The sequence below is a fragment of the Lithobates pipiens genome, unplaced genomic scaffold (genome assembly GCF_037356315.1).
Source record: "Lithobates pipiens isolate NorthernLeopardFrog02 unplaced genomic scaffold, aLitPip1_a1.2 Scaffold_13, whole genome shotgun sequence".
NCBI classification, from domain to species: Eukaryota; Metazoa; Chordata; class Amphibia; order Anura; family Ranidae; genus Lithobates; species Lithobates pipiens.
Genome location: NW_027507718.1, coordinates 71,822,479 through 71,845,369, shown reverse-complemented (window position 1 = coordinate 71,845,369; position 22,891 = coordinate 71,822,479). Strand labels below are relative to the sequence as shown.

Genomic DNA, 22,891 nt, shown 5'->3' with positions numbered 1-22,891 from the left:
CTGAATAGTGTTTCCACTATGCAGATTAAAGAGGAAGTAAACCCTGATGAGTTTACTTCCTCTTTCATTCCCTGCAAAGGTAAAGCATAATGGACTACTATGCATCGCATAGTAGTCCATTATGTGTCACTTACCTGACACAGGAGCCAGCGAAGTCACCGCTGTCCCCTGTAGTCTGGTGCATCCATATTCTCAGTGGGTCTCGCTGCTCCGCATGCGCCATAGACAGCGGTGCCTGTCTTTTGGCAAATATCTTCTAAACCGTATAGGTTTAGGAGATATTTCTTGGACCTACAGGTAAGCCTTAATCTAGGCTTACCTGTAGGTCAAAGTGTGTTGTAAGGGTTTACAACCACTTTAATGCTATAAGTCTGTTGATGTGCATTATGTTCCCAGCTCTTATTTGCATCTATATTAGGGATGAATCCAAGGAGTTAGTGCCTAATATTTGTAAACCAGAGTTTGTTCATAAGATTGTTGCAGCAAGGTATTGTCAAAATGTGCATACAAAATATTTTCACTTTTTACAGGTTCAAGTTATCTGCAAATGCTACTGATTTGGACTTGTGAACTTTTCAAATGACCTGTGTCACTGAAGGACAATGCAAGATTTTTTCTTGGTTAGGATAACTGAGAAAAATGATCAAGCTGTGCCTCTAATCAGTGAAGTGGCGTGATTTGTAATGCCGGAAACATACAATGTGAAATGAATGAGAGAGAGAGCATCATTAGCTAGCACTTTTCAAATCCATGTAATGTGTCCCTGGTTACACCTACAAGTCATTCATTCAATAAATCACATTGTGAGCTTCACTCATTTAGACTCCCAGGGTTTTTTTGTCATATCAAGTCACCTTTCATGAGCACTATGAAAAGAAACATATTCATCACATTGTCTAGGGTGCTTGAATGAAGTCCTGTAATTGATCAGCTTTTTAATTTATTAGTTTCCCACATTTCACTTCTGCCTAACAGTAGAGGCCAAAAAATGGATGCAATGCAGTTTTATGGGGTTAAATGCTTTAACAGAGAGGTTGTTTTAAATGACCCTGCCACTTTCTTAGAATAGTTAGATTAGTTCAGTACACAATTGCTGATCCTCAAGCATTTGCTTTTTTTTATAGCATTATCCTCAAATGCACAAATTTTCATAGATGATAAAACCTTTCATGACTTCAGTTTTCTTGTTCACTTTACGCTCAATTCACTCCTGAGCGTATCGATTTACTGGCGCTTTTTTAAAGGTTTTTCTTAAAGCTTTTTTAAAGTGTTTTAGAAGTGTATTACATGCATTTACAGCTTCAGCCATTTTTGATTAGCCAATAGAAAGCACTAGGAGGAGGAGAGGGAGAGGCAAATTGGGGTTGGAGAGCTGCTATTTGAGTTTGTCAGACTTTTCTATTGATGTGGGTCCAAAAACGCGTGTAATCTGCCAAAAAGAAGCTCGTACTTTTTTGAACTTCAGACATTTTGCTTCAGTCAACAGAATGCTCATATGTGAACAGGGGCCATTGAAATGAATGGAATTTAGCTAGGTGGGCATGTTGGAACCACAGAGCCCAGCATTTTACAAACTGAAAATAGCTTAGATGTGAATGGGGCCTTATACATTGGGGTTGAGTCACTGAGCCTAGGTTCACACTAAGGGTGGGTTTGCAATCATGTGAGTTCAGCTGAATTTCAAGCCCGCATTTTAGTCCGACTTCAGGAGCAATTTCAGAGACATCTGTGTGGGGTTCCTGCACAGATGTCTATTGAAATCGCCCCCGAAGTTACCAAACGTAGTGCAAGAACTACGCCACGTGATTTCGGACAGTGCCTTTGCCGGTGATAGTCAAATCGCATATCAACACGGCCTGATGTGAACGTGGATGAAAACTGGAGAGTGTAAAATCTGCAGCTCTGCATGGTAATCAATCAGCTTCTAACTTCAGCTTGTTCAATTAAGTTTTGACAAAAAAACTGGAAGCTGATTGGTTTCCATGCAAAACTTAGATTTAGCATTTTCCAGTTTTAGTAAATTAACCCCATTGTTTCTATTTTCTGTTTAACTACTTCCAGCCCAAGGCTGTCATATTACGTTCTTGACTTTCAGTGGGGATAACTGAATGAAGCCTGTAGCTTTAGCTGCATTTCCTTGTTTTCAGCCGGCGATTCTGTGCACCATAAGAACGATCATAGTGGCAGTTCTGTCGCTTGATTGTTCTTTGAGGCGCTGGGATTGACTTGTTGGGTATCCATTTACGCTGCATAATATCTTTCACATTATACAAAAAAATTGGGCTAACTTTACTGTTTCCAAAAAAAAGCGCTTGAAAAACTGTTGCGCAAATACTGTGTGATGACCGCTATTTTATTCCCTATTGTGTCTGCTAAAAAAAACATATATAATGTTAGGCGGTTCTGACTAATTTTCTAGAAAAAAACCATTCTGATTTTTACATGTAGGAGAGGAGTGCCAGAATAGGCCCGGTATGGAAGTAGTTAAAGAACTATGGCCTACCATTAACAAAAGATCATTTAGTCTGTATCTGCACTGCAGTGAGATGGAAAAAAAGGTGAAGGGTGTATGTTTACCACTATTGTTACTGCCTGTAGTTTGTTGATCACCTAACTCTACTCTGTTTAGAAAATAATTTACATTGTGATGCAAGTAACTTTTTAAGGGGGCTGTGTGAAATACAAATGGGGAAGCACTGATTTTTAAGGGTCCATAAGAGCATTGAACTCTAGCAGTCTTGTGTTATGCATTTCCAGTCTGTCTACCAAAGCATGGCCCCAATCTTTAACAACTCTGTAGCATATCTACAGTTTCTGACACCTTTCTGTAGCATTATATTTTGCTGAATATTGCGTCTGGCCCATTGGTGAAGTCAGGGGCCACCCTAGAGGCCCCTATATCAAATGGGTTGACCACCACTGACATGCGTAGATGAATAAATTGCCTACTTACAATCACAATACTTTTAAGTATTTGGTCTTGAATGAGTAGTAAAGGGGGTATGATATGGTGAAAGAACATTAAGATGCAGGTGTTTTTTGGTGGATGTACACCAAGAAAATAATTCCGTGAAGATCTTCCACCTGACCAACTTCAAGTTTCCAAAGACAGTCAGCAAGCCTTGCTCATCTATGGCAATTACTAAAACTTTATTAATGCCAGACTAGTTTACAATATTTCACTGAAGGGTTAGATTAATTTTGAGACTTCAAGTGCTAGGACATTTTTGGCTTGCTTGTTTGGGTGGCAGCATGTCAAATGATAATCTAATTTATTGATCTGTTGTGTGTATTAGTTCTCAAAAGTTGTGCTCCACTTTTTTTTTTTTTTTTTTTAAAGCTTTTCATTGGACCTGCTTATGTCACAGTGTAACATAACATAAGTGACTTGCGCTTGCCTTTTTTTTGGAGGGGGGGGGGGGGCACCTGTCAGACAACAGTTGCTGGTTCCTGAGAATTTTGATAGATCGTTCTGGAGGAAGAAAGATTAGACGAAAGGATGAAGTACTGTATGGAAATATGTATTCTGATTGGACTGGATTATTAGAAAAAGCCGATTTATCATGCAGTCCCAATTCCAAAAATGTTGAGACGCTGTGTAAAAGCTGCATAAAGACAGAATGCAATTATTTGCAAATCTCATAAACTCATATTTTATTCACAATAGAAAACGGAAATCATATAAAATATTCAAACTGGGAAAATGTATAATTTTAGGAAAAATGTTTTTATGTTTAAATTGATGGCAGCAACACGTCTCAAAAAAGTTGGTACAGGGCAACAAAAATCTGGCAAAGTGGTACTAATGAGGAATAGCTGGAAGAATATTTTTCAACTAATTGGGTTAATTGGCAACAGGTCAGTAACATGGTTTGGTATAAAAAGAGCATCTTGGAGAGCCAGAGTGTCTCAGAAGTAAAGATGGGCAGAGGTTCTCCAATCTGGGAAAAGCTGAGTCTAAAAATGTTTGAACCGGTTCAGAATAATGTTCTTCAATGTAAAATTGTAAAGACCTTAAAAATATCTACAGTAAATCTCAAACGGTTCTAAAAATCTGGACACATCTCTGTGCACAAGGGACGAGGCTGAAACACAATATTGGATGCCCATAATCTTCAGGCCCTCAGACGGCACTGTATTAAAAACAGGCATGATTCTGTGATGGGCATCACTGCATGGGCTCAGAAATACTTTCATGCAAGGAAGAAGCCATATCTGAACATGATCCAGAAACGCCATAGTCTTCCCTGGACTAAAGCTTATTTAACATGGTCTGTTGCAAAGTGGAAAACTGTTCTGTGGTCAGACAAATTTAAATTTGCCATTCTTTTTGGCAACCATGGGAACCACGTCCTCCAAGCCTAAGTGGTTTCCAGTTTGCTACCAGCATTGTTCAAAAGCTAAGCATTTCTGATGGTATGGGGTTGCATTGGTGCATATGGAATTGGCAGCTTGTACATCTGTGCCGAAATATATATCCAAGTTTCAGGCTGGGTTTATACTGTTGTGCGGAGCAGCTCTCAGCAGTGGGCCCGGTGCATCACTGTTCTCCTTTTTAGGGATGAACTTGGCCCAATTTGTTGGCTGAATTCGGACCTGAAACAGACCAGAAGATTCACAGGACTCTTCTGCAAACCGCTCCACAGCCGTCCTTGAGCTGTATGAACCAGCTCCATTAAGAGCCAGTCAGCCTCCTGACATGGGAACTGGATGCAGAGAAACCCACATCCAATTCACACCAGTGTGAGCCCAGCCTTAGAGCAGCATATGCTCCCATCCAGACGATGGGATTGATTTACGAAAGGCAAATTCACTGTGCTCTTTAATTGCACTGCAAGTGCACTTGGAAGTGCAGTCGCTGTAGATTTGATGGGAAAATTTGAAATGGGGGAAGCTTAGCTGATTTCGATCCAATCATTTGCAATCAAAAATGCTGTGTTTTTTTATTTTCCTTGCATGTTGCCCTTAGATGTTGGCTCTACAGCGACTGCACTTCCAGGTGTACTTACAGTGCACTTGTAGCGCACAGTGGATTTGGCTTTACTAAATAAACCCAAAGTATTTTGTTCAGGGGAAGTCTTGCATTTTTCATCACGCCAATGCTAAACTGCAAGCTGCATCTATGACAACAGCATGGCTTTGTAGTAGAAGAGTCCAGGTGCTCAACTGGCCTGCCTGCAGTCAATACCTTTCACCAATTTGAAAATATTTGGCGTATCTTGAAATGGAAAAATACGACAAGGAAGACCCAGGGCTGTTGAGCAATTGGAACCCTATATCAGGCAAAAATGGGACAACATTCCCCTTTCAAAACTCAAAAAATATTTGAGACATGTTGCTGCCTTTAATTTCAAAATTACCTTCTTTTTTCCCTCAAAATTTATACATTTTCTCAGTTGAAACATTTGATGCTTTCTATTATCTATAGTGATTAAAATATGGGTTTATGAGATTTGCAAATCCTTGTATTCTGTTTTATGTAGATTTTGCACAGTGTCCCACATTTGGAGTGATATTTACATTTCATTTTTAACCACTTCCCGACCAGCCGCAGCAGTTACACTGCAGCCGGTTGGCTCCCCTGGGCAAACCATCATAGCTATACATTGGCGAGTGCCCGGCGGTCGCAAAGACCGCCGCGCACCAGTGATCTCTCCACACGGAGAGATGTCAATGTAAATGGACAGATCTCTGTTCTACTAAGTATTAACAACTATTGGTCTCCTCACCCAGACAGTCTCATCCCCTTACAGTTAGAATCACTCCCTAGGACACAGTTAACCCCTTGATCGCCCCTTACGGTTGACCCTTTCCTTGCCAGTGTCATTTATACAGTGATCAGTACATTTTTATAGCACTGATCGCTGTTTAAATGCCAGTGGTTCCAAAATAGTGTCAAGTGTCCAATCTGTCCCCCACAATGTTGCAGTCCCGATAAAAAAAAAACGCTGATTGCAAAAAATAAAATACAAATTAATAAAAATGCCATAAAATATAGCCCCTATTTTGTAGATGCTATAACTTTTGTGCAAACCAATCAATATACCCCTATTGTGATTTTTAACAAAAATATGTAGAAGTATACATATTGGCCTAAACTGATTTTTGGGGATATTTATTATAGCAAAAAGTAAAAAATAGTTATTTTATTTTTTTACAGAATTGTTGCTCTTTTTTTTGTTTATAGCGAGGTGATCAATTACCACCAAAAGAAAGCTCGATTTGTGGTGAAAAAGGACATTTTATTTATTTTTTGATTTTTTTTTTTGTACAAATGTTTTATATGGCTCTTTGAAATACAGTGTGATTGCTTCACATTTATAAAATGTAAAGGCATGAATATAAAAGCATGTAATATTGTGTTAAGCGGAGGAGAATGCAGTCAGGTGGAGTGTAATGTAATACTTTTTAGCACAGATCTAGTGCTTTGTGATTCCAGCAGCCAACGTCTACCATTGCTTCTCCTGCCATCAGGACATGGTAGAAATAGATGTTGGGAAGTCCTGAGAATCGTGGCATTATCGCCACTAGACATTTAAATTGCCTTTATGTTTAGACGCTATACTTTGGCAGCATATGGTCATGATACACCTGTTCCAAAAAAGGCACGTTTTGCTTTCAGTAGCTGTCAGTTTGGTTTCATTACTATTTTCTTAGTGCAGGTTTTTCTTTCCTTATACCATTAATCAAAAGTACTGCATCTTTTGTTTATGAGGCTGTATTCACATTTTTCTTTTACTTTTACTACACAGGAGGCACAGGTGTTCTTTGGTGGCTGTATGCCGAGCACAGGAAATCGTTCAGTGAAGATCTTCCAGCAGATCAACTTCAAGTTTCCAAAGACAACCAGCAAGCCTTGCTCATCTATGCCATTGCAGCCACTGTCTTTACCGTAAGGATTCTGTTTTAGGTTGATTATGCTGACTGTACATGAAACTGGGTCACCTCTTTCTCACTCCTTCACTTGTTTATTAATAGCAGCAGTGACAGTGGTAACAGCTGAGAGTAGCTAGTGAAACCTCTTCTAAATGAAACAGTGCTTGTATGCTGAGATTCAGCTAGAAGTTTTCATTAACTACATCACCCTAGATTGCTTGTTACAGCGGAGGTATCCCCTCTGTGTGCTGAGCTGTTATACCATTATACCTGTTATATCAGTTTTGTAGGAGTCGGTGACTTCAAATTTTTTTACTACCTAATATTTATTATAGGTTTACTGTTTATATACTGTAAATCTGTTCATCTTCTATGGCTGAAGAGAACTTGAACGCTGTCAGTGGTGTTAAGGCACCCACCACAGCACACACTCAACAAGAAATGCAGAATTGAATAAAAATTGCTCAGAATTTACTCTAAATTTGGAAACAAAATATTTGGACAAAATATATGGTTATCTTAATATTGTCAACTTCCTGTTTAAAAATACTAGTTTTCCTTAACCACTTCAGCCCCAGACAATTTTGCTGGTCAAAGACCAGACGACTTTTTGCGATTCGGCACTGCGTCACTTTAACTGACAATTGCGTGGTCGTGCGACGTGGCTCCCAAACAAAATTGACTTCCTTTTTTTCCCACAAATAGAGCTTTCTTTTGGTGGTATTTGATCACCCCTGTGGTTTTTATTTTTTGCGCTATAAACAAAAATATTGACAATTTTGAAAAAAAAAGCATTATTTTTTACTTTTTGTTATAATATCCCCCAAAAATATATAAAAAAAATGTTTCCCTCAGTTTAGGCCGATGCGTATTCTTCTGCATATTTTTGGTAAAAAAAATCGCAATAAGCGATTGATTGGTTTGCGCAAAAGTTATAGCGTTTACAAAATGGGATGGTTTTATGGCATTTTTATAAATAATTTTTTTTTTTTTTTTTACTAGTAATGGCGGCGATCAGCGATTTTTATTGTGACTGCGACATTATGGCGGACACATCGGACATTTTTGACACATTTTTGGGACCATTGTCATTTATACAGCAATCACTGCTATACAAATGCAGTGATTCCTGTGTAAATGACACTGGCAGTGAAGGGGTTAACCAGTGGGTGGCAGTGTAGGGGTTAAGTGTTCCTAGGGGTGTGTTACTAACTGTTGGGTGCTGGGCTTTAATTTAGTGAACACTGATCTCTGCTCCAATCACATGGAGCAGAGATCAGCGTCACTAGTTGCTAGGCAGAACAGGGAAATGCTGTTTACAATGGCATTTCCTCGTTCAGCCGCACCATGAGACGATCGCGGGTATGCCCGCTTCGATTGAGTCCGCGGGACCTGTGACCGGACTCACGGGGGTCCCGACCAGCACGATGGCAGGGCGGCAAATTTAAAGGGACGTACAGGTACGCCCATTTGCCTGCCCGTGCCATTCTGCCGACGTACATCGGCGTGCGCTGGTCGGGAACCGGTTAAAGAAATTGCAGTGCCTAGCGTGAAACATGTCAGAAGCTGTTCCTGCTGGCTTTTAGGAAGGAAGAATATTTTATGGTGTGCGGCATTTCTGTTGCTGGTACAATTGCCTAGCTGTCATGCTGACCTAGCTTAACCATTTCAGCCCTGGAAGGTTTTACCCCTTAATGAGCAGGCCATTTTTTGCGATACGGCACAGTGTCGCTTCAACTGACAATTGTGCGAGCATGTGTTGTACCCAAACACAATTGTTCTTTTTTTTTTCCCCCCACAAATGGTGCTTTCTTTTGGTGGTATTTGATCTCCTCTGCATTTTAAATTTTTTGTGCTATAAACAAAAAGACAGACAATTGTGAAAAAAAATAACTATTTTTTACTTTCTGCTATAATACATAACCAAAACATATATATAAAAACAAATATTCATCAGTTTAGGCCAATGTGTATTCTGTTACATATTTTTGGTACAAAAATCACAATAAGCTTATATTGATTTTGCGCATGTTATAGCATCTACAAATTAGGGGATAGATTTCTGGACTTTTATTTTTCTTTGTTTTTACTGATAATGTTAGTGGTCTGCAGGCCTGCGATATTGTTGCAGACAAATCTGACCCCAAGTGTCACATTTTGGGGACCAGTGACATTATTACATTGATCAGTGCTATATCAATGTATAAATGACACTGGCAGAGAAGTAACACTAGGGGGCAATCAATGGGATAATTGTGTTCCCTGGGGGTGTTACAACTGTGTGGGGGCTGGGCTGCCTGGGACAACAAAGATCGCTGTTCCTGATAACTAGGAACAGCAGATGTCAGAGTTGTCCCCTGACAGAATGGGGATCCGACTTGTTTACACTGGCAGATCCCCGTTCTGCCTCTCCTCACCGCGATCGCGGGTGGCTGGCGGACATTGCGCGCAACTGCAGTTTAACATGCACGGACGTATGGGCACGTCTGTTTGCACAGGGGAGCCGACCTGCTGCAGTATATATACTGTGGCTGGTCAGCAACTGGTTAAGGTGGTTGTAAACCTCAGTCATGGAATCTGAGCAAAGCACAAATATCTGTAGTGTTTACTCATCTCTCTCCAAAGCTCTCTGATGCTTTGTTCCTCTGTTATCCGCATGAGTCACTTCTGAGAAGTTTTCCCAATGTATTAAATAAATATGTGTAGGGGAGGGAGATAAGCATGCAGCTTTTCCAGATGCAGAAGGATTTTAACACTTTTTTTTTTGCCTTTTTGCAGGAGTGTAGGGTAGAGGACACTGCAGATAAAAAAGTAAAACCTATGTAGGATGATTTGTTTCATCTCTGTGTATCATCTGAGATTGTTCTCTTCAATAAGTAATTGTGAGGATTTACTACCACATTAAGTACTTTCAGTCAGTGGCCTGGACCCAGCATACAAATTCATAAAGTCAAAACTCCTTATCTGCATACCTGCTCTGGAGTAGTGACTAAACCCTCGTACATGCGCTTAGATTTTTGGAAGACCAAACGTCCGTTTTTTGTGGCATGCTAGTCTCATGTCGAAAGTGAAGCGGTTACTCACAATCTGAAACTTTTCTTATGACCGAATACAATGTTCGAAGTGACCTAATGTGTTAAATAGTTTTGTATGTAGTCTTTTGCATTTCTGAGCATGCGTAGTCTTGCTCTTATGATTTTTATCGTATGAAAACCATACTAATAAAACGAAAATCGGCCGTTGAGTTCACATCCGACAAAAAATTTATAGTCTGTACATCCAGCTTTTTTCTGACAAAAACCAATATTGGCTGTCAATGGCATCATACTAATGATCCGAAAATCGACAGACAGCTCGTCCTACAAATTTTTGCATCCGATTTTTGTATTGTGTGTACGAGCCTTAAGGCTATTGAAACAAGAGTCAAGCGCGTGACATTTGCAGAATAAGACACTAACAATTGCAGCCTCCATGTTTCTTACAGGCAAGGTTATCTTTAGTCTGTTGTGAAGCAAGTGAATAATACAGTGTTCACATTGTGCCATAGTGCATTATGTTGAGGTATCCCACATTGTTGCTGATAGATTTTCAACAAGATCTTTTCTACTCTTCTGTAAAGTTCAAATAGAATCACGCCAAATAATTTTACATTTGTAAGTTTAGAAGATCAATGATTGTGCCAGATTTTATTGAGATGTAACTTTAAGAAAGTTGTAATGAAGGATTACATTACACCGTTTACCTTTAAAGGGAAAGTATAGTGCATTTTCACTGACCACATGTTTTGTGTTATTGCAACATTGTGTAGCACTGCTAAGGGTAAATTAGAGCAGTATATACAGGAATCCTTCTGCTATAATTAAAGACCTGTATCCTGTCTTGTGTTCCAACAGGATTTTACAGGTATGTAGGTATATCATCTCTAATGGAACACAGACGGCAAAACGATGGCAGGGGTTATAACCCTCCCTTACTCTATTCAAGATTTAAAAAAAAGTTTTCCCTATAGTTTCACTTTAAGCTTGCAATAACCTGGACGTATTTATTTGAATCAAATTCCTTGTTTTTGTTGGGGGAGGGGAGGAAAAACAAACCCTGTGGATAATCATTAAGGTTGCACTGATACTAGCATTAGTGCGGATTTTGAGCGTTTGCACAAGTACTTGTACTCGTGCAAATGTTCCGATGCCTAATTCGATACCTGGACAGCCTCAGATGATCAGTGGGGGGGGGGGGGGTGATTACAAGCACCGACCTCCCTGTGTGGCTCGCAATAAAGCAGCTGACAGTCACTTTTCCTCCTCTCCCTCCTGTGGCTTTCAGCTTCTTTATTGAAAGCCACACAGGGAAGATCAGTGATAGTAAGCCACACCGATCACCCCTGACTGTCCCCCGGGTCCTCTTCTAGTCCCCTTCCAGGTACTCCTCTGGGCCCCCCCCCCCCCCCCCCCATTCCAGATCTGATAGGATGGAGAGCGGAAGAAGGGGTTGGTAAATATGTAATTTATCGGCTCCTTCCTTTTATGAATGCACAGAGTCAGTGATCACTGACTGTCCATTCGTAACTGAGTATCGTAAACTGTGTTTACAATGTCTGTTTATGAATGAACAGGCGCCTGGGTCTCCTATCCATTTATCTTCAGTGCAGCTGAGGCTACAGAGAAAGGAACTAGGAACTCTTTGTCCTTAGTCCCTTGCTCAAAGGGAAGATCTCAGCGGTCTGTTTAGACCCCTGACATCTCACAAAGCCCCCCCCCAAACAGGGCTGATTAAAACGATGATATTAAAAAAAAGAAAGAATAAATAGATACATATATAAAAAATATAACTACAGACACCATCCACTCTCGCCATCCCCCAATAAAATAAACTACTAACACAGTCCACACCTCATTAGTGCCCATCAGTAATGCATATAAGTGCCACTGTCCACTAGCTGACCAGCCGCCGCATTTATACTGAGGCAGGTTGACTCAGCTGGGCAAATCACTATAGCTATATGTCGTTCCTTTAAGGCGCAACAGCAGGTGAGCGTGTCCCCGGAGCCAGTGCGTGTGCCTGGCAGGTGTGATGACTGACTGCCCGGGCACCAGCTATCGCTCGTGACAGAGCAAGAACAGGGATCTGTGTGTGTAAACACACAAACCCAGCCCTCTCATGGGAGAGGAGACAGATCGTGTTTTCATAGGAAGTATGAACACTGATCTCTCTTCTCCCCTAGTCAGTCCCATCCTTCCTACAGTTAGACAACACCCAGGGAACACAGTTAACCCCTTGATCGCCCCCTAATATTAACCCCTTCCCTGCCAATGACATGTATAAAGTAATCAATGGCTATTTTTAGCTCTGTTCGCATTATAAATGCCAATGATCCCAAAATAGTGTCAAGTGTCTAATCTGACCGCCGCAATATCGCAGTCCCAATGAAAATCGCAGATCGCTGCCATTACTAGTTAAAAATAAAAAATAAAAAATGACATAAATCTATCCCCTATTTTGTAGACGCTATAACTTTATCGCAAACCAATCAATATACGCTTATTGCGATTTATTTTATTTATTTTGTTTACCAAAACTATGAAGAATACATATCGGCCTAAACTGAGGAAAAAATTGTGTTTTCTTCTGCATATCTTCTGCATATAAAAAAAAAAAAGAAAAAAAAAGAAATTGAGATTTATTATAGCAAAAACGACAAAATATATTTTTTCAAAACTGTCACTATTTTTTTGTTTTATAGCACAAAAAATAACAAAACGCAGAGGTGATCAAATACCACCAAAAGAAAGCTCTATTTGTGGGGAAAAAGGGACATCAATTTTGTTTGGGTAGAACATCGCACAACTGCGCAATTGTCAGTTAAAGCGGCGCAGTGCCGAATCTCAAAAAATGGCCTGGTCAGGAAGGGGGCAAATTCTTCCGGGGCTGAAGTGGTTAAAAAAAGTATTGATAATCTATATCGGCGAGTACTTGAAAAAAAGCATTGGTACTTGTACTCTGTCTTAAAGTGGTATTGGTGCAACCCTAGTAATAATCATAGTGGGTCTGTTTCGTTACACCCTGTAAGGGCTGCCATTTTCTGAGCTAAAATAATTTTTTATTATAGATTTGTAGATTTATAGATTAGATTGTATAACCTGATACATTGATAGGTGCTTTTGAGAAAAAGGCAGTCTTCAACAGTTAGATTTATGGATTTTGATACTGGTCAAACCTACACATTTCTGTCTTTACCTGTAAACAGTAAATATATAGAAGTGCACTACTGTATAAAACACGTATGTCAAAAACGCAAGGTGCATGGGGCCGAATTTCGTCCGCCAGGCCATTTCAACTGGCCCTCACATCCAGGTCTTTTTTCAGCCCTCACGCTCCGCTCCCTGCTGTCACTTGTAAACACAAAAGTCTTTTGTGTTTACAAGGACCGCTTTGCTCTTGGCGGCTCGCAACTCACAGATCCCTGCATGCACTCACGCTGTGGTATGGCAGGGACAGATGCCGACCATTGATCTCCCTGCAAGGTGAGGCGGAGCCACACACAACTAGACTAGTACACTGCTAGTAGATTGGTACTAGACCTGGACCAGGTAGGTTAGATGCAAGGGAGTTTTGGGGTGGAGGAGATGAGGCTGTTAAGGGAGATGTGTGCAGAGGTGGGGGGTGAGAGAGAGTGGTAAAGAGGTCAGGGAAGTGAGATCTGGACAACCTGTGCTGCACACTCCTAAACCTTGCACTCTGTATGCAGCGCACCCCTGAACTCTGCATTCTGTACACAGTGCACCCCTAAACTCTGCACTCTCTACATAGCGCGCTCCTGAACGCTACATGCATAGTCTCAGATACAAGTTACAACCCTCTGTTAATAGTAATTGTAAGGTTTAAAACGGTATCATCCTGTTGCATTAGTTTAGAAATTTCATTTTGTCAATTTGCAGTTGTAAGTTTGCAAAGGGTTTAGGTTTTAATACATAAAAAATGAATTGTACATCTAAAAAGGCAACCTATGCATGCTTTGTATTTGACAGTAACAGGGAGCTTTGTGACCCATCATTTCTTTGGATCAATCTTTGCATTTGTGTTCTTTGTTCTCATCTGTGTCTGATCTTGTTTCTCTGCCCCGGCAGGTGATCCTGTTGCTCATCATGCTGGTTATGAGGAAGCGAGTTGGCCTCACAATTGCCTTGTTTAATGTGGCTGGAAAGGTTTTCATACATCTCCCATTGCTAGTCTTCCAGCCCTTTTGGACCTTTTTTGCTCTTGTGCTGTTTTGGGTCTACTGGGTCATGGTTCTGCTTTTTCTGGGAACTGCAGGTATGTCTATTTAAAACCATTTTAGCTGCAAACTGGAATGAAGCATATTTATTCATTTTTTAAACTAAATTATTCATACCTCCTTTGATATCTCTTTTATGTGTCGTACATTCTGTATATGTGTTTTTTCTGAAAAAGTTCCTTTACTTCAAAGTACACGTGTACCTTAAAAATAAGTTGAAAAATGCAAGTGATTTTCTATACTAGGTGCCAAAAGGTGCAGGAGCCTGGTTGCAAATTTCTTCAAAGCTCATCAAAGCGTTTTTTTTTTTTTTTTTTCCCCTGACTATCCAATGCAGATAGCTGCTTTCTGAAAATTTATTATTGTATACGCATAACCAGGGCCCCAGCTAATACATGGAAGTACTCGGGCCATGAGCTCCATGTATTTTGTGTATGGCAGTGTTTGAGAAGAGTTGCAGGTATAATCATTGCACCTTTTGGTGCCTATTATACAGAATTTGTATTTAAAATCATTTTCAGTACAAGTTTCCTAAAACATCTGTATGAATTTTTTCTATTATTTTTTCTCTTATCCCATACTTTTACCCTTACATTCTTAACCAGTCTCTAATCTCTTGCACCTGTACAACTCTTATGGACCAGAGCATTTTCTGCTATGGTCCTATTGATTCAGCAGTAACCATCAGTAATACATATAGGCTAGATTCACAAAGCTGACACTCCAGAATAAGGCAGCCCATAGATGTGGATGGGGGAAATCTTCCCCGCAAAGCTGTTCCATTCTGACAGTAGACTTTCCTGCTGTCAGAATACACTGATCAGCACTGCTGCCTATAGTCGGCAGTGCTGATCCAGCAGGGAGATTCCAACAGTTTTAAAATATTAATGAAAAATTTGAAATCAAATAATATCTAACGGAAGAATAACATTACATAGGATTTGCTTATTTAACCACTTTCAGACCGGACCATTTTGCTGGTAAATGACCAGAGGTCTTTTTACACTTTGGCACTGCGCTGCTTTAACTGGTAATTGCGCGGTCATGCAATGTTGTACCCAAACAAAATTTGCGTCCTTTTCTTCCCACAAATAGAGCTTTCTTTTGATGGTATTTGATTGCCTCTGCGATTTTTATTTTTTGCGATATAAACGTAAAAAGACCGCAAATTTTGAAAAAAAATGATATTTTCTACTTTTTGTTATTAGAAAAATCCAATAAACTCAATTTTAGTCATACATTTAGGCCAAAATGTATTCAGCCACAGGTCTTTGGTAAAAAAAAAGTCAATAATTGTATATTTATTGGTTTGCGCAAAAGTTGTCACATCTACAAACTAAGGTACGTTTTCTGGAATTTACGCAGCTTTTAGTTTACGACTGCCTATCTCATTTCTTGAGGTGCTAAAATGACAGGGCAGTACAAAACCCCCCCAAATGACCCCATTTTGGAAAGTAGACCCCCTAAGGAAATTGATAAGAGGCATGTTGAGCCCATTGAATATTTTATTTTTTTGCCTCAAGCGATTGAATAATGACAAAAAAAAAATTTTTTTTTTTTTTTTACACAAAGTTGTCACTAAATGATATATTGCTCACACATGCTATGGGCGTATGTGAAATGACACCCCAAAATAAATTCTGCTGCTTCTCCTGAGTACGGGGATACCACATATGTGGGACTTTTTGGGAGCCTAGCCGCGTACAGGGCCCCGAAAACCAAGCACCGCCTTCAGGCTTTCTAAGGGCGTCAATTTTTGATTTCACGCCTCACTACCTATTACAGTTTTGAAGGCCATAAAATGCCAAGATGGCCCAAAACCCCCACAAATGACCCCATTTTAGAAAGTAGACACCCCAAGCTATTTGCTGAGAGGCATGTTGAGTCCATGGAATATTTTATATTTTGCCACAAGTTGCGGGAAAATTACAAACTTTTTTTTTTTTTCACAAAGTTGTCACTAAATGATATATTGCTCACGCATGCCATGGGCATATGTGAAATGACACCCCAAAATAAATTCTGCTGCTTCTCCTGAGTACGGGGATACCACATATGTGGGACTTTTTGGGAGCCTAGCCGCGTACGGGGCCCCGAAAACCAAGCACCGCCTTCAGGCTTTCTAAGGGCGTAATTTTTTGAGTTCACTTCTCACTACCTATTACAGTTTTGAAGGCCATAAAATGCCAAGATGGCACAAAACCCCCACAAATGACCCCATTTTAGAAAGTAGACACCCCAAGCTATTTGCTGAGAGGCATGTTGAGTCCATGGAATATTTTATATTTTGCCACAAGTTGCGGGAAAATTACAAACTTTTTTTTTTTTCACAAAGTTGTCACTAAATGATATATTGCTCACGCATGCCATGGGCATATGTGAAATGACACCCCAAAATAAATTCTGCTGCTTCTCCTGAGTACGGGGATACCACATATGTGGGACTTTTTGGGAGCCTAGCCGCGTACGGGGCCCCAAAAACCAAGCACCGCCTTCAGGCTTTCTAAGGGCGTTACAGTTTTGAAGGCCATAAAATGCCAAGATGGCACAAACCCCCCCCCCCCAAATGACCCCATTTTAGAAAGTAGACACCCCTAAATTTAGGGGTACACTAGTGAGACTAGGTAATAAATGGCGGGTGCCCTGAAACTATAAAAAAATAACTAACCAACCAGCGTCACCTGTAACAGTTATATGGTGATCACTGGTGAAAGGGTTAACTAGGGGGCAATCAGGGGGCTTTATGCGGTAGTATATGGGGGTCCCTGGCGCTATAAAAAGCTGCGGCGAACCTAAATACCTACCTGCCTAACTAGCGTCACCTGTGACACTAATACAGCGATCAGAAAAACGATCGCTTATTAGGCTGGGTTCACACTGGAGCGATGCGGGAACGCCACGAATGCGCGGCGGGTTCCCGCATCGCATGCCTCCCGGCGGCAGTTCACACTGCCCTATGCGAACTGCTGGGAGTGTCAGTGAAATGTTAATGACACCCCCAGATCAGTTCGCATATCGCAGTGCGATCTGCAAACTTGGATCGCATGGTGTGAACACCCATGCGATCCGATTCTGCTGCGGACCAAAAAAAGGGTCCCGTGCGAGTTTGCGGCGGGTGCGACACGAATTCAGCCATACTATCTGTATAGCTGAACTCGAATCGCACAGAGATCGGATGTGATTTGCACTGCAGTGCGGTGCGAATCACATCCGTTCTCATAAACCGCTGCAATGTGAACCCAGCCTTAGTGACACTGGCGACGGGGGGTGATCACGGGGTTAAACCTTTATTGGGGGGGTTAGGGGGGTACCTTAGAACTAAAGGGGGCTAACCCTAACTGCCCTAACAGTTATTAGTCACAAATGACACCTGCCGGGTGATCAGGGGGTTAAACCTTTATTAGGTAATAAATGGCGGGTGCCCTGAAACTATAAAAAAATAACTAACCAACCAGCGTCACCTGTAACAGTTATATGGTGATCACTGGTGAAAGGGTTAACTAGGGGGCAATCAGGGGGCTTTATGCGGTAGTATATGGGGGTCCCTAGCGCTATAAAAAGCTGCGGCGAACCTAAATACCTACCTGCCTAACTAGCGTCACCTGTGACACTAATACGGCGATCAGAAAAATGATCGCTTATTAGGCTGGGTTCACACTGGAGCGATGCGGAAACGCCGCGAATCCGCGGCGGGTTCCCGCATCGCATGCCTCCCGGCGGCAGTTCACACTGCCCTATGCGAACTGCTGGGAGTGTCAGTGAAATGTTACTGACACCCCCAGATCAGTTCGCATATCGCAGTGCGATCTGCAAACTCGGATCGCATGGTGTGAACACCCATGCGATCCGATTCTGCTGCGGGCCAAAAAAAGGGTCCCGTGCGAATTTGCGGCGGGTGCGGCGGGTGTGGCGGGTGCGGCGGGTGCGGCGAATGGCTGAACTCGAATCGCACAGAGATCGGATGTGATTTGCACTGCAGTGCGGTGCGAATCACATTCGTTCTCATAAACCGCTGCAATGTGAACCCAGCCTTAGTGACACTGGCGACGGGGGGTGATCACGGGGTTAAACCTTTATTGGGGGGGTTAGGGGGGTACATTAGAACTAAAGGGGGCTAACCCTAACTGCCCTAACAGTTATTACAGTCACAAATGACACCAATGCAAAAAAAAAAAAAAAAAAAAAAAAAATGACATTGGTGTCACTGTGACTGGGGGGCAGGGGTAATTGGGGGGGTGATCGGGGGGTAAAGGGGGGGTGTGAGTGTGCCTGGCATGTTCTACTGTGTGTGGGATGTGTTGGTGCAACTCACTGATCCGCTCTCCTCCGTGTCGGAACGAAAAATACCGACACGGAGGAGAGAATACATCACTTCCTCTCCTGTGTTTACATTACAGGAGAGGAAGTGATGTCACCGGGGATTTCCATTCGTCGGGAGCGATCGTGAGGGGGTGGCCATGAATGAATGGCCGTCCCCTCGTCCGGGATCGCTCCCGAACGAAAACCGACCGCCGCAGGCACCGGGCGGGGGCCCGATCGGGCCCCCGACCCGCGGGAGGCAAAGGACGTACATGTATGTGCTTATGCCTGCCCGTGCCATTCTGATGACGTACATCGGCGTGCGGCGGTCGGCAAGTGGTTAAGTATGGATTAACTGCTGGCCAACCGCCTCGATCAGCAGGGACCAGCCAAGGATTGAACCAGGCACCCGCTGATCGGCAAGGAGGAAGCCACAACAGAGCCCGGTAATGTAAACACAGAGCTCTGTTCTTTCAGTGGGGGTGTGGCATTTTTTTATGGGAATAAAAACCAGGCACATCCCTTTGTAAAAGCAGCTTACAGTACTCGCATAAACGCTGAATGAGCACACATTTAACCTTTTGATCGCCTTAGATGTTAACCCCCTCCCAGCCAGTGTCATTAGTACAGTGACCGTATATTTTTAGCACTGCCAAAAACCACAAAAATCCTTACACCATGAGGGTGTTCGGCTCAAAGTGCTACACACTGAATTCAAGGGGTTGTAAAGGTAAATGTTTTTTCACCTTAATGCATTCTATGCATTAAGGTGAAAAAACATCTCGCACTGCCGTCGCCCCCAGTCCCCCCCGTTTTACTTACCTCACCCCTCCAAAGTCCCACGCTCGCCCTTGCCGCCCTAATCGCCGCTCAGCCTGGCCGCTGATTGGCTGGAGTGGATGGATTGAAGGCGGCGCAGCTATTGGCTCGCGCTGCTGTCAATCACATCCAATAATGCGGCGCGCCGGGGGCGGGGCTGTATGATACAGCGAGCGGCTATAGCCGCCGGCTGTATTACGGGAGCGCGCCCGCAGGTGCTTCTCACCATGTGAGGGAGCTTGCATGGATGTGAGAAGTACCTGCGGGAAGAAGCGGAGACAGACGCAGAGGGACCCTAGAAGAGTAGGTTCGGGGCCACTGTGTGCAAAACGAGCTGCACAGTGGAGGCAAGTATAACATGTTTGTTATTTATATAAAAAAAAAAATGTTACTTTACAAACCATAACAAACACCAAAAAGCTATGTATGACATAAATATGACCTCAAATTATAAATGTAATATAAGATGTGTAAAAAAAAAAAAACCTGAAGGTTAATGCTGCTCTAGAAATAATAAAAATATTGATAAGTGAGTAAAAGCTGCCAGCATCAAAAAGTCTTAATGCAAAAAAACTCAAATGTGATTAAATATAGATGCAGTGCTAATAATGTGAAAACAAAATCATTTGATAATGGATATAACCAATGATTGAAAATCGATGGTGAAAAAAACTCTCAAACTGGAAAACGAAGGCAGACACCGAAATATTAGTGAAGGTCTCTGATAATATTGAAACCTAAAATTGGTAAATGATAAAACAAATAAGTGGTTTCACCATCATTTATAACCTATCTAAATAAAACGCTAAAACATATGGCAAAAAAAGTAAGCGAGTCTTAATAAGATGCAAATCCGTGAAACAAAAAATAAAAATTAAGGAATGAGTCAGTAAAACAAAGTCCTGTTCCAGTGAAGATCAGTGAACTAAAGAGATTTGATCAGCAAAGGTCCGTGTAAAGTATAAAACATAATTCGTGAAGAGAAATCCTTTAGCTAAGATACTTCACACCCAAGTGAGTAATAAATCTCCTAACCAACTAAAGTTGACTACCGCAAGGTAGTCTCACCAAGTACAGGGAATTGGATCTCCCAAAAAACTATACAGATGTCTGAAGTTGAGGCTATACTCATGGAACTCTAAAGACAAAAACAAGAAAAGCTCCCATGGTGTAGTACTCAATAAAAGGAAATTTAATGAGCAAAATTAATTGCACTTACAAAATATTTCAATCTTCAAAAGCGTTGTAACAATGCAGAGCAAAGATGGAGATCGTGGCGTCTCCACAAGTTTAATCCTGCTTACTGTTTGCTTCCCATCAATCTCCTAAGAGAAAACGTAATGACGTCACAAATATAAATGTAATGTAAAAATAAATACAGCAATCAATAACTATTACACACTAGGAGGAGTGATACTGTAATCGGGCAGAGAACTCTACCTGTAAAGACAAAAAAGCAAAGAAAAGGAGAAAACAGCACAGACCTCTGGTGTGATACGGACACTGTGACTGCTCATCCAGCCTTTCCTTGTGACTCTGGAGGAGATTTACTAAAGCAGGAGCACCAGAACAGGCAAGTAATTTGAACGAACACACGAACACCGTTAAAGTTTATGGGACACGAACAGTGCTTATTTTAAAGGCTTATATGCAAGTTGTAATAAAAAGTGTCTGGGGACTCGGGTCCTGCCCCAGGGGACATTTATCAAAGCAAAAAAAATAGTCAAAACTGCAGTTTTTTTGGGACCAGTGATTTTAATGCCTAAAGTGAAACAATAAAAATGAAATATTCCTTTAAATATCGTGCCTGGGGGATGTCTATAGTATGCCTGTAATGTGGCGCAGTTTTTCCGTGTTTTAGAACAGTACCACAGCAAAATGACATTTGGAAAGGAAAAAATAGGATTTTTATAACCGCTTACCTGTAAAATCCTTTTATTGGAGTACATCATGGGACACAGAGCCATAGCAGTATTTATATAGGTTATATAGGCCACCTTTAGGTGATGGACACTGCCACACCCTAGACAGGACGTTTACTCCCTATATAACCCCTCTCCTCACTGGGAGTACCTCAGTTTTTGTAGCAAAGCAATACATGTGTATACCAGAAGAGGGGAAGGGACATCTGTGTCCTGTGATGTCCTCCAAGAAAAGGATTTTACAGGTAAGCTGTCATAAAAATCCCATTTTCTTTATCATACATCACAGGGCACAGAGGTATAGTAGTAACTATATGGGAAGTCCGAGAGCAATGCTATCTGAGAGGAGGGAGACACAAACAAAAGTAGGGTGTCATCAGACCTGAGGACCTATACTGCTGCCTGCAGCACACCACGCCCAAAGGCGATATGCTCCTGTCTTTTTACAGCCACCTGATAGAATCTGGTGAATGTATGGACTGAAGACCAAGTTGTGGCCTTGCATATTTGATCCATGGAGGCTTGGTGATGCACTGCCCATGAAGCACCAACAGCCCTGGTGGAGTGCGCTTTGATTTGAAAAGGTGGAATTTTCCCTTTAAAATCATAAGCCTGAACAATCACTTGCTGAATCCACTTAGATAGTGGATTTCGATGCTGCCTATCCTCTTCTAGGACCTTCAGGCAACACAAAAAAACAGTTTTCCGAATCTGAGCAGTCGCTTTCAAGTAGACTTTGACTGCTCTCACTACATCAAGAGAATGTAGTGACTTTTCTTCTGTGGAACAGGGTTCTGTAAAAAAATGAAGGTAGGGCAATATCCTGGTTTTAATGAAAACCTCACACTACCTTCGGTAGAAAGTTAGGATGGGGACACAATACCACCTTATCCTTTGAATAATTAAATATGGCTCTTTGGAAGAAAGAGCAGCCAACTCGGATACCCTTCTTGCAGAAGATATGGCAACCAGAAAAAAACTAACCATATCGGCTCAAAAGGCTGTTGTAAAGCCAACAAAACTAGATTCAGGTGCCAAGGTTTCAAGGGTGACCTAACCGGCGGATTAAACCGTGTTACCCCCTGTATGAAATTACGGACCAAAGAATGCAAAGCAAATGGTCGTTGGAACCGATAAGGCCGAGACCTGACCTTTTGATGGTACTCAAGGCCAACTTCATCTCTAATCCCATTTGCAGAAAGGCAAGAATTCTACCTATAACATATTTTATAGGATGCCAACCCCTAGATTCACACCAGGAAACATGTGCCCTCCAGACTCTCTATAATAAATGACTCTGGAAGCTGGCTTCCTTGCATTAATCAAGGTAGATATAACTGAACCTGAAAGCCCACAATTCTTCAGAATGTTGTTTCCAATAGCCAAACCGTTTAATTTAGCATTTATAAGGTAGAATGGAATACTGGTCCCTGCGAGAGCAGGTCTGGACATGGTGGTAGGGTCCATGGGTCCCCTACTGCCATCCCTAAAATCTCTGCATACCAGGACCTTCTGGGCCATGCTGGGGCCACAAGAACCACTGATGTATTTTCCTGCTTGATCCTGCGAAGAAGATGAGTTGGCAACAGAATAAGAGGGAATGCATAAATCGGTGAGAACCGATCCCACGGGGTCAATAAGGCGTCAGTTTTGCATGTGAGCGTATCACTTGTTCTTGACACAAAGTTGTCGAGTTTGTTGA

General features: G+C 41.7%; 1 protein-coding gene across 1 annotated transcript in view; it reads left to right on the top strand.

Annotated features, from left to right (window-relative positions):
• Nucleotides 1-22,891, top strand: part of SLC44A1 (solute carrier family 44 member 1) — a 277,051-nt gene that overhangs the window by 162,315 nt on the left and 91,845 nt on the right. The window contains exons 8-9 of the mRNA XM_077475185.1: nt 6,753-6,892; nt 14,001-14,187. Of these exons, the coding sequence (XP_077331311.1) occupies nt 6,753-6,892; nt 14,001-14,187 (327 nt within the window). The remainder of the gene's footprint in view (nt 1-6,752; nt 6,893-14,000; nt 14,188-22,891) is intronic.